The sequence below is a fragment of the Heloderma suspectum genome, chromosome 3, assembly GCF_057233095.1.
Source record: "Heloderma suspectum isolate Gila_16-S chromosome 3, 16-S_ref, whole genome shotgun sequence".
In the NCBI taxonomy this organism is placed as follows: Eukaryota; Metazoa; Chordata; class Lepidosauria; order Squamata; family Helodermatidae; genus Heloderma; species Heloderma suspectum.
In genome coordinates, this window is record NC_139460.1 from 92,906,805 (window position 1) to 92,922,621 (window position 15,817).

At 41.2% G+C, this 15,817-nt stretch overlaps 1 protein-coding gene across 3 annotated transcripts in view; it reads left to right on the forward strand.

The window, feature by feature from the left end:
* PDXK (pyridoxal kinase) overlaps window positions 1-15,817 on the forward strand; it is a 76,938-nt gene that overhangs the window by 15,152 nt on the left and 45,969 nt on the right. For 2 of the 3 annotated variants that reach the window (XM_084843857.1, XM_084843856.1), the window contains exon 2: window positions 15,639-15,693. The exons of the other annotated variant lie outside the window; for it this stretch is intronic. In XM_084843857.1, the coding sequence (XP_084699983.1) occupies window positions 15,639-15,693 (55 nt within the window). The remainder of the gene's footprint in view (window positions 1-15,638; window positions 15,694-15,817) is intronic. 3 annotated transcript variants of the gene reach the window in all.

The following is a 15,817-nucleotide window of genomic DNA, read 5'->3' on the forward strand; positions in this document are numbered from 1 at the left end:
TCCATGTGGGAACAAATGATACCGCTAAGCGGAGCTACAAAGAAATCACGTCAGACTTTGAAGCTTTGGGAAGGAAACTCAAGAACTTTGGGGCCCAGATAGTTTTCTCATCCATCCTTCCAGTAGTTAGAAGAGGGATAGAAAGGGAACGAAAAATACTCCGGGTGAATGACTGGCTACGAAGGTGGTGCTGACGAGAGAGATTTGGATTCTGGGACCACAGGCTATACTTCCTCAAAGATGGGCTGTTGGCAAGGGACAGGTTGCACCTCACAAAGGATGGGAAGAATGTGTTTGGCCACAGCATGAAGAACTTCATCAGGAGGGCTTTAAACTGAATCCTACGGGGAAGGGAGATGTAATGTTGGGGGTAACAATGGACATAGGTGCATGCACTGCAACGGAGAGAACAGCTCTGATAGCGCCCAATATTAGTCTTCAGACACATGTAGGAAGAAAGCCAGACTATGAAGCACATGGTCTTCGATGTCTATATACTAATGCCCAGAGTATGGGAAACAAACAGAACAAACTTGAATTCTTAATACAGGAGGGAAATTATGACTTGATAGGTATAACTGAGATTTGGTGGGATGACTCTCATGACTGGAATACAGCAATTGAAGGATATAACTTGTTCAAAAAGAACAAGAGGAACAGAAAGGGAGGTGGGATTGCACTGTATGTGAAAAATACATATCTGCACAGAAATACAGGAGGATGAGCTTGGTAGCCCCAGCGAGAGCATCTGGATCAAAATAAATGGAGCAAAGAATAAAAGGAACCTGGTGGTGGGAGTGTACTACCGGCCACCCAATCAAGGAGAAGATGAGGATGAAACTTTTGAAAAGCAAATAGCCAGTGTTTTAAGGAAGCATGATGTAGTAGTAATGGGGGACTTCAATTTCCCCGATATTTGTTGGGAGACAAATTCTGCAAAACATGGCCCCTCTAGGAAATTCCTGACTTGTGTAGCGGATAACTTCCTCCTACAGAAAGTAGAGGAAGGAACTAGAGGATCGGCTATCCTTGACTTGATCCTAACCAACAGAGATGACTTAGTGGATAAAGTAGCAGTTACAGGAACTCTGGGGGAAAGCGACCATGTTGTACTTGAGTTCTTGGTTCTAAGGGAAGCAAAAGCCAAACGTAGTGAAACACGTACCCTGGATTTTAGGAAAGCTGATTTTAATAAACTCAGAACAATGATCAGTAAGGTCCCATGGCAAACAACACTAACGAGAAAAGGAGTCCAAGATGGGTGGGAGCTTTTAAAAAAGGAAATTCTCAAGGCACAATCACAAACAATTCCAACAAGAAGAAAAGGTGGAAGACAACAGAAGAAGCCAATGTGGCTTCACAAAAAGCTTAGGGATGACCTGAAAACAAAAAAGGACACATATAGAAAGTGGAAAGAAGGCCAAGTAACAAAGGAAGAGTACAGGCAGGTGGCACAGAATTGCAGGGATGGCGTCAGGAAGGCTGAAGCTGAGAATGAGCTGAGGTTAGCAAGGGATGCTAAAAACAACAAAAAGGCTTTCTTCAGCTACGTGCATAGTAAAAGGCAGAGGAAAGAAATGGTTGTTCAGCTATTAAATAAGGATGGCAAAACGATAACAGATGACAAAGAAAAGGCAGAGGTGCTCAATCCCTACTTTGGCTCAGTCTTCTCCCAAAAGAGCGTCTATGACCCCCCCCGGCAAAGGCGAAGTACAGGCTGAAGGGGCAGGATTGCAGCTTGAGATCGACAGGCATATGGTCAAGGAACACCTCATTACTTTGAATGAGTTCAAATCTCCAGGGCCAGATGAACTGCATCTTAGAGTAATAAAGGAACTGGCAGAAGAACTCTCAGAACCACTGTCTATTCTCTTTGAGAAATCATGGAGGACGTGGGAAGTGCCAGATGACTGGAGGAGGGCTAATGTTGTCCCTATCTTCAAAAAGCGTAAAAAGGAGGAACCTGGGAACTACAGACCAGTCAGTCTGACATCAATCCTTGGGAAAATTCTGGAGCAGATGATAAAGCAATCCATCTGGAAGCACCTTGAAAACAATGCAGTGATTACTCAAAGCCAACATGGATTTGTCAAGAACAAGTCCTGCCAGACAAATCTGATCTCAGTTTTTGATCAAGTACCCTCCCTTGTGGACCGTGGGAATGCTGTAGACATCATATACCTCGACTTCAGCAAAGCTTTTGACAAAGTGCCCCATGATATCCTGATGAGCAAACTAGCTCAAAGTGGGTTAGATGAAACAACGATCCGGTGGATCCACAGTTAGCTATAGAATCGGACTCAAAGAGTGCTTATCAATGGGACCTTCTCAAACTGGGGAGAGGTAACGAGTGGGGTACCGCAGGGCTCAGTCCTGGGCCCAGTGCTCTTCAACATTGTTATTAATGACTTGGAGGAGGAGGTGCAGGGAATGCTGATCAGATTTGCAGATGACACAAAATTGGGCGGGATAGCTAATACTTTGGAAGACAGAAACAAAATTCAAAGTGATCTGGAAAGACTGGAGCGCTGGGCAGAAAACAGCAGAGTGACATTTAATAGGGATAAATGCCAAGTTCTGCACCTAGGAAAAAGAAACCAAATGCACAGTTACAAGATGGGGGATACGTGTTGGCTCAACAACACTACAAGCGAGAACGATCTTGGAATTGTGATGTCGATCACAAGCTGAATATGAGCCAACAATGTGATGTGTCTGCAAAAAAGGCCAATGCTCTTTTGGGCTGCATTAATAGAAGCATAGCTTCCAAATCCTGGGAAGTACTAGTTCCCCTGTACTCAGCACTGGTTAGGCCTCATCTGGAGTACTGTGTCCAGGCCTGGGCACCACACTTGAAGAAGGATGCAGACAAACTGGAGAGGATTCAGAGGAGGGCAACAAAGATGATCAGGGGACTGGAAACAAAGCCCTATGAGGAGAGACTGAAAGAACTGGGCATGTTTATCCTTGAGAAGAGAAGACTGAGGGGAGATATGGTAGCGCTCTTCAAGTCCTTGAAAGGTTGTCACAGAGAGGAAGGCCAGGATCTCTTCTTGATCATCCCAGAGTGCAGGACACGGAATAATGGGCTCAAGTTACAGGAAGCCAGATTCCGGCTGAACATCAGGAAAAGCTTCCTGACTGTTAGAGCAATACGACAATGGAACCAATTACCTAGGGAGGTGGTGGGCTCTCCCACACTGGAGGCATTCAAGACAAGGCTGGACAGCCAAGTGTCAGGGATGCTATGACTTGGATTCCTGCACTGAGCAGGGGGTTGGACTCGATGGCCTTGTAGGCCCCTTCCAACCCTACTATTCTATGATTCTATGAAACTGAATAGGGACAAACTCGGAATGAGGATCACAGAAATACCATATATTGACCATTTACTGACTTCAGTGGGCCTGAAGGTAGATCCCCCCAAAGTAAGAGCTATTCGACATGCCAAGACCCCAAGATATCAGTGAAGTCTAGAGATTTCTGGGAATGAACAACCATTTTGCTAAGTTGCATAAACACCTCTCAGAGAACTGTAATATCCTGAGGTAGTTGACACATCGAGATCCACTCTGGGAGTAGATGTAGCACATGAAGATACTTTCCAAAAGGTAAAGGAGATGATTGCAACAGCCCCCATCTTGAAGTATTCCAACCCAGAAGAGCTATTAATGGTTCAGTGTGATGAATCAGAAACAGATATAGGAACTACCATGCTGCAAGTAGGACAGCCAGTTACATTTGCAAGCAGAGCCTTATCAGAAACAGAAAAGGGCTAAATGCCCAAATAGAAAAATAACTACTTGCAATACTTTTTGGAATGGAGAAATTTCACCAGTACACATATGGGTGTAGAGTAGATGTCCAGGCTGACCATAAGCCTTTGGAAAATATATGGAAAAAAACCCTTAGTCAGTGTACCAAAGCATCTACAGTGCATAATGATGCTATCTGCAGTAGTATGATATACAAATCAACTACTGCCCTGGCAGAAACCTAGTGTTAGCAGATACCCTGAGTCAGGCGCATACCTACCAGAAACTGCCAGGGAGGGATCAGTAGAAGCAGAAACCATAAATATGGTACAGTGCTTACCCATATCTGAGGAAAGACTGAAACAGATTGGCGACAGAGAAAGACAACATCCTCCAGAGACTAAAAGTCATGATATTACAGGGTTGGCCAGAAACTATAGATAATGTACCATGAGAAATATCACCATTCCTCCAGATATGGGATGAACTTCATGTACAAAATCACATCATCTATCAGGGAGAAAGAGCAGTTATACCAGAAGCCCTTCGGACAGAAATCATACACAGAGTGCATTCATCACATATGGGAATTGAAAGATGTCTATGACAGGCCAGGAAAGCAGTCTACTGGTTAGGAGTGAATGAGCAACTGAAGATATTCATGGGGAAATGTGAAGTGTGCAGATCCTGGGAAGACTGCCAACTCAAAGAAACACTATTACAGCATGATATTCCAGAGAGACCTTGGGCAAAAGTAGGTGTGAATTTGTTTAGCTGGGCTGACAAGGAAAACATGATCATTGTAGATTATTTTTCAATTTTGGGGGAGATAGACTAGTTATCAGACAGCAGCAAGGGCACAACCTGAGTCTAGAGAGGACCAGAATAAAAGATGGCAGCTGAAGGATGTCATTCACTGAACCCAGACACACTTGAAGTGGGCAAATTATTAAGAGACCTGTACACCTGATGCTGGGAAAGACTGAAGGCAAAAGGAGAAGAGGACGGCCGAGGATGAGATGGCTAGATAGCATCACCGATGCAACGAATATGAACTTAAGCACACTCTGGGAGAGAGCGGAGGACAGGAAGGCCTGGCGTGCTATGGTCCGTGGGGTCACGAAGAGTCAGACACAACTTAACGACTGAACAACAACAAAAACACCTGAAAGACTTATGTGTAAAGTTCCAGTTTATTTTTCTTTCTTTTTCTTTCTCAAAAGAGAAGGGATGTAACGATATGAAAGAAATACTGGATTCGGCCTGAGTGGGTTGTGCTTCCTGGAAGGGAATCAGGAAGTGGTTGAAGGCAACACCCACTGCTTTTGGCTTGAGGAGTGAGAGGCCACAGCTTGAGAGAGCTCAGTGGAAAGTCTTTGTTTGAATAAAACTGGCTTGTTTGGAAGGCAGAGTTTATTGAGTCTGTGTGGTGCAGTACATCAGCTTTGAAACATGCCTGACTCCAAAGGCAAAAAGTCTCCACCCTCACCCCCTTAAATGTCTCCTGCCTCCATTATTTGAATTCCTGGGGAAGGCACTGTGCCCCACATATAACTGCACAATGTGCTTCCCAAATAGTGATAGGTGAAGCAAAGCAACAGCGCTAAAACTCTTGTTACACTGTTAGCTGAGTTTATTTCAAAATCACTTGATGTGAAACTGAAAGGAACCATTTGCTGTGTACATCATCCACAGACGCAGAAGGGTTATTTGTTCAAGTTATCTGTGGCAAAAAACTGCACATTGCAGGATGAGGGAAGTTGTTGTAGATGATGCTTAAGAAAATACTTCACAGAGCAACAAGAGGGAAAGAGAGTGAGTCATTGAATGATACCTCTGGGATTATTAGCCATTAGGGAGGTGATATAAAATGAAGACTGGGTTAAAATCTTAGTGTGTTATTTTTCAGCCTCTTGAGGCTAAGAAGACATTATTTATTGCCTTTTGCATAAAGAGGAGCTTTCTTTTTAAAAAAGGAAATAAATTCTTTTGAATTTGGTTTAATTATTACAGCTGTCAATATCCATTATCATGCAGTTAGACCTCAGATAATTAGAAGCCATTTGAAAGCAAATTTCCTTTTGAACAAAATGTAAGGCTAAAATCTCTGTCTAAAATCCAGCCAGCACTAAGCAGTACAATTTCACTTGGAGAGAGTTAAGCATATGCTTTGCTCTGTGTAGTAGACAAATATGTTCAAGTCAGGTCATGCAGTTTGCACCAAGCAAATGAAATTACAAAGAAGGAAAGTAGTCTCCTCTTGTACAGCACCTACGTTTAGGGAGTCCACATATGAAATCCCTAGCAAGGAAATATCAAATGTTTTGAGGGCAGATTTATGTACCTAATAATTCCAGCTGAGTACCTGTGGCAGAAAGACTGAGGCCTTTGAGGGTTTTTTGAAAAATCCTGTGGCCATTGGGAGGCTGTCAAGTGACCATAGGATAGCACTCTTAAGGCTGCAAATCCATAATTTAACTGGGAATAAGTCCCATTGAATGCAGTACATCTTATTTCAGAGTATACATGTATAGGATTGTGCTGTTAGGCTGCAATCATATGCTAGAACTAATTTATAAAGCAGTCTGTTAAGTGTCTTGAAAGTGTCTAGGGAAAGTGGAAGGCAAAAGGAAGAGGGGCCGACCAAGGGCAAGATGGATGGATGATATTCTGGAGGTGACGGACTCGACCTTGGGGGAGCTGGGGGTGGCGACGGCCGACAGGAAGCTCTGGCGTGGGATGGTCCATGAAGTCACGAAGAGTCGGAAGCGACTGAGCGAATAAACAACAACAAGAAGTGTCTTGATAACAATGCAGTGATTAGTAGAAGCCAGCATGGATTTGTCAAAATACGAGATTAGTGGATTGTGGAAATGCTGCGGATGTAATTTACTTGATTTCAGCAAAGTATTTGACAATATTCCCGGTGATATTTTGGTTAGCAAACTGGTTAAATGTGGATTAGATGATAATACCTTCAGGTGGATTCACACCAGTTTGGAAAACGGTACTCAAAGAGTACTCATCAGTGGCTCCTCATCAAACTGCAGGTATTTCAAGTGCAGTGCATCAGTCCTCTGTCCTGGATGTGATACTCTTCAACATTTTAATCAATTACTTCAATTGGGGGTAGAGAACCTCAGGCCTGGGAGCTAAATCTGGCCCACTTGGGGTACCAGTCTGGTTCCCCAGACGGCCATGCCCCTTCCCATTCCCCCACACCCCTTTCCCTGACCACTGATCATTTGGTGGTTTCCCAGCTTTTGTGCAGTTTTTCCCCCATTCTTAAAGGTTGGAATGCCTCTTCTAAGGCTTAGTTACTGGCAGTAAGAGGTTGAGGCTTAAATATGCTGGTATTTTTGCTTCCACCTTTTTGCTTTGTCCCACCACTGAATTGCGGTCCCCAAGAGCTTCCCTGAAATGGAATTCAACACCTCTGACTTCAATGAAGGGTGGAGGTGTTTGCTCTCTCTGGAGCTCTTGAAGCAAAAGCTAGACAGCCATCTGTTGGAGATGCTCTAGTTTGGGATTTTCTGGAGGGTTGGCCTAGATGCCCTAAAAGGGCACATCTGATTCTATGATTTCATGACTCTGCTGCCCTTTATTGTTGTTGGGATGCTGGAGTCAATCTCATCTGGTCTTGCTGAAGTACCTTGTTGCTCCTTAATCATATGTAAATAAATAAAGCATTGCACTTCACAAAACAGTCATCTGTTTATTTTTTTAATTGAGACCAAACACTTGTGACTAGAGTGTGACATATTTGTTTTCTCACAGTTAGATGCCTATAGTAACACATTTCTGATTGCAGTAGGAGGAACATCTGCTGCTTCAATAACAGCATCGTTGATTCAAATGTGGGTCTAGGAACATGCCCCAGAATTCAGAACTACAAGTACATGCTAGCCTCGGACTTTGTACCTGTCAGCACAGTACAACTATGCTGCAATACAGAATACTGCCTTATGAGAACTGTGGTCTTTTGTACCAAACTTCTACGTATACATTTTAGTTGTTTTCAGAATGTGTAAACTAAATTACTTTTTCTCATTCAGTCATTCATTTATTACATTTCTGTACTACCCAATAGTTGAAGCTCTGTGGGTAGTTTACAAAGATTAAAAACCTTAGAAATATATTATAAAAACCATTTACAAACAAACATATGAACAAATAGCACACAGAGAGACACACATATATCTAAAACAATTTTAAACAATCAACAGGAACATTTTTAAATGCTTTCCAAAAAAACTCATATAATTCTGATCAGTATCTTCATCCCCCCTCCCTGCTAGAAGAGTCACATTGATGGGGGAGGGATAGGAAAAGGTGGGTCAGTTCCTCTGCCAGCCTGGCCTCGTGGGTGCAACCACTGCTGATTCTTCACCTTTCCAGCGTGACAACTGGGGATAGGGCAGTTGTTTCTCATCAGAGGTGTTGCTCATCTCTCTCTGACTGCATGGAACAGGCTTCATTTTTGAAACTCAGTGATTGAGGTTCAAAGTTTTGTTGCTTGAAGGTGAGGGAGAAAGGGCTGGTCGCTCCAATGTATTTTCAAAATGAAAAATGGATGCACACAGTTTCCCCAGGAGTTTCTAGGACATTGTAGTCAGCAGTGTAGCTGAGTGACTGACATCGTGAACTCCACTGCCAGAAAATGTAAGATTAGGAACATAAATCCTTTTTTTCTTTGAACAGCATGCCCACAGTCTAATCACAAACTGTTCTGAAACTCTTCATTTTAAAATCATTGTGTTGTGTGAGGAGGACACACTGTTCAAGAAAAAACAAGTCTGAACTTGTTAGGCCCATGGAACTAGTTGTACAGTTCATTGGATACAGGCCATTGATACCAGCCCTTTATCCTTTGTTTTCATGCCAAGTTACGGATTAAAACACTACAACCTTCATTTGGGCCACATCTGCTTTCTCCTAACTATATAAAGTTAAACAAATTCCTGTTGAGAGTTAAATCTGGACTGCTGCTTTGGACAAATGCAGCCTCTTTAAGGTCATAATGCTATACATGAATCAGCACTCTTTCCACTATTAAGCTCTGAAATAGCTAGCTCAATACCTCTTCCCAGTGTGATACATTATTGTTGCTTTGTTTCTTATCTGTAAGACAATTGGCTATCCACTGTAATGTGTTATTACCCAGGCAATATATCTCCAAAATCTTAATGAGTTTTTGGTGCTTCGCTATAGTCTTTCAAATATGGCTAAACCATGTCATCCCATTATATCAGCTTGATGTGCTGTGTTAAATAATAAGAGAACGGAGATGCCAAGTTGGGTAGGATCAACATGTGACTGGTTGACCTATGCTTTCCTTTATGTTCTGCTCTACAGTTACTCTGGCTTCTAAAGCAGGTTTTATCCGAGATGAACACAGTTTAACAAGTGTGTAAAGTATTGTCTGACTTATTCTTCTTTCCCTGCAGACAGGATTTCCCAAAATGAGTCATGCCCCGCCGCAATATCTAAGCCAAACTAGAGACCCTCAGTATCCCAAATCCTAATTTCCCGCTACTTTCCCTCCACAGCATAACCCATAATCTACTGCACCAACAAGCAGATGCTTCTCATTTTCATGCTTCCTCTGTAACATCTGAAGGGAAACACGTACAGGCGAGAAGCAGACATTTCAGATTCAGATACAGTTTGCATATTTCTTCTGGGCGAGTTTGTCCTCAAGTGATACAGATCAGAAGTCCTTGCTAGCCAAATTCTCCCCTCCTGTGAACTTGCACAACCTCTTTGAAATTAATCCAAGTTCAAAGGAGGACAAGAATTTGGCTCTTTGCTTAAAGCAAGATGTAATGCCCACCACCATGTGGACTTTTCTTACTAGAACAAAGTTGGGAAGTTATATGTCTATAAACATATTAAATTTGATGTCTTTCTTCAAATGCTAAAATGATGCCTTTGACTTGTTCTGGCTGGAGTGGCTTTCTTTTTAAAACTATTTCAAAAACAACAAGTTACTTCTTTTTACTCTTATTCTTTGCCTCCATTACTATTTGATGTTCCACTAAATAGACTTGTAACACAGACTGGGAACAACTTGTATCAAAATTAATTGCTGTAGATTAAAAGGAAGGAAAATATGGCAGTGTTTAATTTGTATGCAGTTGTCATTAGTATTAGACTAGTTACAACAATGGCAAACATAACAGAATTGTTTCAGTGACTTACTTTGATTAAGTTATTTTCAGTGTAGAGATGTGATTTAATTTTTAAGAAGTTTTTAAAACCCTGTTTGTTTTGGATTGTATTCTAAGTGGCAACTGCTTTAAGTTTATGTACCATGCAAGGTTGATATAGGTGTCTTCTGGGTTCTTCCCTAGTCTCTGCCAGTGTTGGCAGACAGCGAAATAAAGCATTAATGGATGGGGGAACACTCTTGCTGCCTTTTGCAGCCAACACAAATCTTTTTTCTTTTCTTTTTGCTACCTTCAGGGTGGTACCTGGTCAGAGTGTCCTGACAGGGATTTAATTTTGCCCTCAGCTTTTTAAAAGTTTCCAGTTCTGCCTCTGCAGAGAAATGAAGACTTATTTTTCATACATTTTAAATGAATTAATTTGCATATGAGCAGTCATCATCCCACCCTTCAGGGTGGTAACCAGAGCTGGTTGTGGAATAATGGGATATAGATGGAAGAAATACTGTCTGCGTAGATGTGTGACTCAAAGAATCTGACAATCTCATTAATCCTACTTGACAGTTACAGGAAATCTGAAAAAAGTATGATTTCGGATACTGAGATGTGCAGCTTAATAAGAAAGAAAGAAAATAATCATACATCTAAAATTATTGTTTCATTTAAAGCACAATAACTTTCAAATGGTTTATGTGCTTTACTATAAAACATTAATATTTCAATAAGACCCTTTCTGCCTGCAGGACAACACTTATCCAATATACAGTGATTTCAGTAAAAAGAGACATGTAGAAAGCCTGAAAAGAGAGTTGTGTTTAATTGAATTCTGCAGTTTCTGTCAGGCATTTAAGAACTAAGGGCACACTTCTATGCGTGTTTGGACAGAAAAAAGTCCTACAGCTCCCAGCATGGTTGGCTGGAGAATACTGGGAGTTGTAGGATTTTTTTCTGTCTAAATATGCATAGGATTACACTCAAAACTGCCATCCTGATATCCTAAAGACAGACATATTTGTCCAAATGCATCCTTTTAAGTACAACTATTAATGTGGTGAAATCTGTTGGAACACTTTTTAGTACTTTGGGATGTTATAGTAGAGGAACTGGGTCATGATCCAGCAATGCAATCAAATGTTACTCTGTCTTACAACCTGCTATTTCTGTTAAGAGACCAAGCAGCTGAAATTAAAGTATGCAGTGGATTTAAAAAGCAGGTTATTAATTTGATCTGTCTGGCAGTTTTTGGTGTGTGGGTTTTTCGTTTTGCGCCATAGCTTTGAGCTGACTCAATACAGAGCAGTAAGCAGCTGATATATCTATCAAAAAGTGCACCAATATTCTTGATTCACCTCTCCCCAAAGAGGTCAATACAGGGATAACTCTTGCTCTGTTTTTTTAACTCATCCAACTTCCCAAAAGATAGGATTGTCTCTTTGAATTTGTCTGATGAAGGGAGGAGAGAAGAATTGGATCCTGTCCTGGGTATGGAATTGACTAGTTACAAATAACAATGCTGGGAGACTGATGATACTTGGTTCATAATGCAACTGCGCATAACATCCAGAAATGCTTTTCACTCATGCACAGGATTGGTGTAGGGGGGCTGAATTCTGGCTTGTACAAAATTGGACTCCAGTTTAGGCTTGTTTTTTAGCTACAAGCTTTTTGGATTGCATCAGACACCGATATATGAGGCAATTTAAACTTGCTGTTGTACAACCAGTAAATGCTGTGGCTTAGTTGTTTGGGTATCTGTATCTGTTAGAAATGGTGGAAATGCCTTCTTGTTTCTAATGACTATTTAATCAAAACAATAATTCAGTACAAAGTAGACGTTTTTGCCTTGATGGTGACATCTTGTCTTTAAGATGAAGATGGAATTTGACTTGCTACTATGGAAATGTTCTGTCTTTTAGGATTCTTTAGAGTTTGAGCTCTGTAATTATTTCCCCAGTACTTTCTGCATTTCTACTTCAAGTTGAAGATGTAGATATATAGACTGGGTGACTTCCAAATAGCCATTGAAGAAAAGCAGCTTGCATGAAATTATATAAAGCACACACATCTTTCTTTACTGCTTGGAGCACATTGACTTCAAAAGTGCATAAAGTTGTGAGTGTGTAGTGTATAACAAGTGAAATGTTCAATGCCTGGCTAAAGGGCATTCATCATATTGCAAGAGCCTATGAGGCAATCAGTAGTGATTTTGATGCGGCCTTATAGCTTTAGCTACTGCCTGCTTTAGTGAACCGTGACAAATGATTACCAGCTTGACTTCTTTCTTCTTCAATTAAACTGTGAGAAGTGACCATATGGATCTGCTTTCATAATTATTAGGTCATTCCACCCAGTCATTTAGCTGACTTGTGTTATTATAATTGCTCAGTATTAGAGGTTACAAGCAGAGGAGTTATATTAAAGTTGAAAAAACATGGAACTTTAAAAAATGATTAATATCAGTAATTTTTAATATTACAAGATTTAATTAAAATCAGTTGGGAAAGTTTATCTAGAGAAATATAATTGTACATATAACAATTGGAATCAATATTAAGCATGACTGATTTTCTCTGGATTGTAGCCTTTGTGTATAATCCACTTCCTTTGTTTCTTGCACACATGATTGGGACTTGTTATCACTAGATATATAAATATTCACCATGTGGAATTACTGCCATGGTGAAGCACTTCTTGGCAGATGCCCTGCAGCTGAGGGAAAGAGCTACCTCACCCTAAACGTAGAATCAGGAGGAAGCATTTGGGTGGCTTAGTATTGGTTGATTCAGTCTTTGAAACTGGAGCTTTATCTAAATGTTGTTGTTGTTGTTGTTGTTGTTGTTGTTGATAACAACAATGAGAAGAACAGTGTATTTATATCCCTCTCTTCTAGTAAAAATACCCAGAGCACTGTGCAAGATAGCTTGGAGCTGGTGTAGCTAATTCCCTCCCCCAAGTGATTTCAAGGGGGACAGGATTTCAAAAAAGTAAGATCCGCCAGCTAAACTGCCCCCACATCTCCTGCCCTGGTTGGTGTAAGCTGACCTGGCTTTGGAAGTGGCAGAGAACCTGCCACTTTGGTCCCTCCACAAACCCAGTTAAGATTGCTCTCTTAAAATACAATAATAGTTAGAGGTCAAATCAAACAGCAGCACATAATTAAAAACAACGTCAGGGAGCAAAAGTAAGAAAAACCAGAAATACAGCAGCAGATAAAAGAACCTATGCTGCTATATCAGCAGATAAAAGCAGAATCACTGTTCATTAACTGCACGTTATATTAATGATGTGATTAGCAATCAGGTTTAATTTTTTTAATTAAATATCGGGCATGGGGGGTGCAATTGTCCTCAGGAATGCAGCATGTGGGGAGAAGAGGTTTAAGTGTTCTTTCTCCTAGCTGAAGTATCCCTGTAAATCTACCCTCCCCCCCCAGCAATTACTATTAGGTGGAAAGCTCCATTCCTGCCAATGGGAGTTCTTCCTAAGGTTAACTGTCTTGGGAGGGCGGGGGCGGATTTTCATGGATACCACAGCTGGATTGGGAAGACTTAAACCTTTTCTCTCCACACGTTGCATTCCTGAGGAAAGTCCTCCCCGCAACCCCCATGTGATATTTAATTTTTTTAAAACTTTGATGGAATTGCTAATCGTGTCATTAACATAACGTGTAGTTAGCCAGGGGTGGACAGCTTGCCCTCCCATCAGCCCTAGCCAGTATAGCTAGTGGTGAGGGATGATGGGGTTGTAGGCTGAAATATGATCCGGAAGGCCACAATTTGCCCACCCCCGAGTTTGACCCAATTAAAAAAGGACTTAAGCTGGTTCTTAAAGCTTAACGACAAAGGTGACAGGGACCTCTCTGGCGATGGTATTTCATAAATGGGGCTCTGCACTGGAAAGACCCACCTGGGTTGCCACCTGGAAAAGGGCCCCTTAATGCTCAGTCAGGTTCATGTGGGAGGAGGTGGTCTTTCCAATATTCAGGTCTCAAGCCATAAAGGACTTTAAAGGTTAAAACCAGCACTTTGAATAGCGCCCTGAAACAAACAGGAAGCCAGTGGAGCTGTTTTTAACACTGGTGAGATACGTTACCTGCAGCTAGTGCCAACCAGGTGCCTTATTTTGTATCAACTGAAGTTTCCAAATAGTCTTCAGACTTCAAACACATGACAAGAGTCCAGGCTTCTCCAGCCTGATGTGCTCCAGATGTACTGGATTGCAATTGCCATCATTCCCCACCATTAAGAATTATAGAAATTGCAGTCCAACACACCTGGAGAGCACCAGGTTGGGAAAGGCTGCAGTAGTCTCATCTTGATTACCATCTTAACTAGTACACCAATTGTGGTACATTCTCTCCCAGCTTTATGGTTCTGTGTTTGACAGTTCCTTTGATGTTTCTTTGCTGAGAAGTATACATATGTCTTTTTAATGGAGATGGGGGGAGCCACTGTCTGAAGCTATTCCCTACCATAGATGCGTTATCTGAACCTGTGTGGGAATCTCTGTGCCAGCCACATTCACACAGCTGGCTTTGTGAGTGCCAGTCAGAGGAGTGGTATGTGGGCTCTGAGACAGTTTATATCTTAAAGGCTAGTAGAACTTTAGCAGCAAAGAACCAAAAAGCCAGTTGTTTCATTGGTTGTGGGTGGCAGATTCCTCCAATCCGTATGCTTCCTCAGGTGATGGAACAGAGATCTTGCATTCGGATGATGTTATCTGAGTGGGTATGTGCAGCAGTCGTATTTCTGGCACAGACCAGTCATGTGGCTTTAATTTACATGAAGGGTTTACTCTGTCATACCAAGGAAAAGACACCCCCCCACCCAGTGGACAGCATGACTGGAAAAAATTTCAATTAACCTGCCAGCAAATTGTCTGAAAATGGATCATACACAATTATTTCTCATCAGTACTATTGTCTCCCTATGAGTCACTGTGCTGTATATACTAGATTTTCCTTTGAGGAGATTATTTTATTCCTACCAAAAGGGATTTGAGAGCAAATATATTAAATGTCAGATTTTTCTGTCATATTTGCAATGTTAAGACTTTCTTTTGCAGGGGCTGAAAACACAGTATGGCTCAAACATCAGATAACATACATTTCCTGTTATCTCTCTTGCTGCTGTTTCAACAGTCACATTTTAATCCTATACACTTCACACATATCCCCCATTGCACCTTAAGCTTGGTTGTTTTCAGTGATTGATTTTTCCTATGTGCCATCATAGTTCTGTGGAATCCGGAATACAGACGCTAGAAAGGGATGTTGTTTATTACATTATACACTGTTACTCTTCCAGAATCTTAATGTTGGCTCTAAACAATATTCCTTCATTGTTCACAAGGTAGTTCTTTTTTGAGTCCCTCAGAATCCTGAGAATTGCATACTCCCTTTTTCTCCCTTTCTCTCTTCCTTCCCTTAAATTACAGCTGCAGTACTGTCAGTGAGGACAAAGCACATTGTTTTTGCTGACATTTATATTATTTTCCTTCAAATGTGAAACTTGTTGACTATTTTAGTTTATTTGTCAGTCTATTTATCATCTCTTTGTTTTGTTTTTCAGCGGAAGCATTTTATTGTAGCTTGGTTTTGTTTAGTTACCCATCAGTATAATCAATATACTAGATATATGGTACGCCATAGAAATATATTGCTACCCTTGAATGACAAAGGAGAATTCCATTTATAATTATTGTTCTTTGGTTGCAGGTTCTGGGCTTTGAAATAGATACTGTGAACTCCGTCCAGTTTTCAAATCATACAGGTAATTGTGTGTGTGTGTAATATTTATTCTCTTGAGATACTGTTTATGGGTATTAAGAGGAGTAAGCTCTGAACAATGTGAAATCATAAGAACTATGAACTGCTGTGCTGGATCATACCTTAGA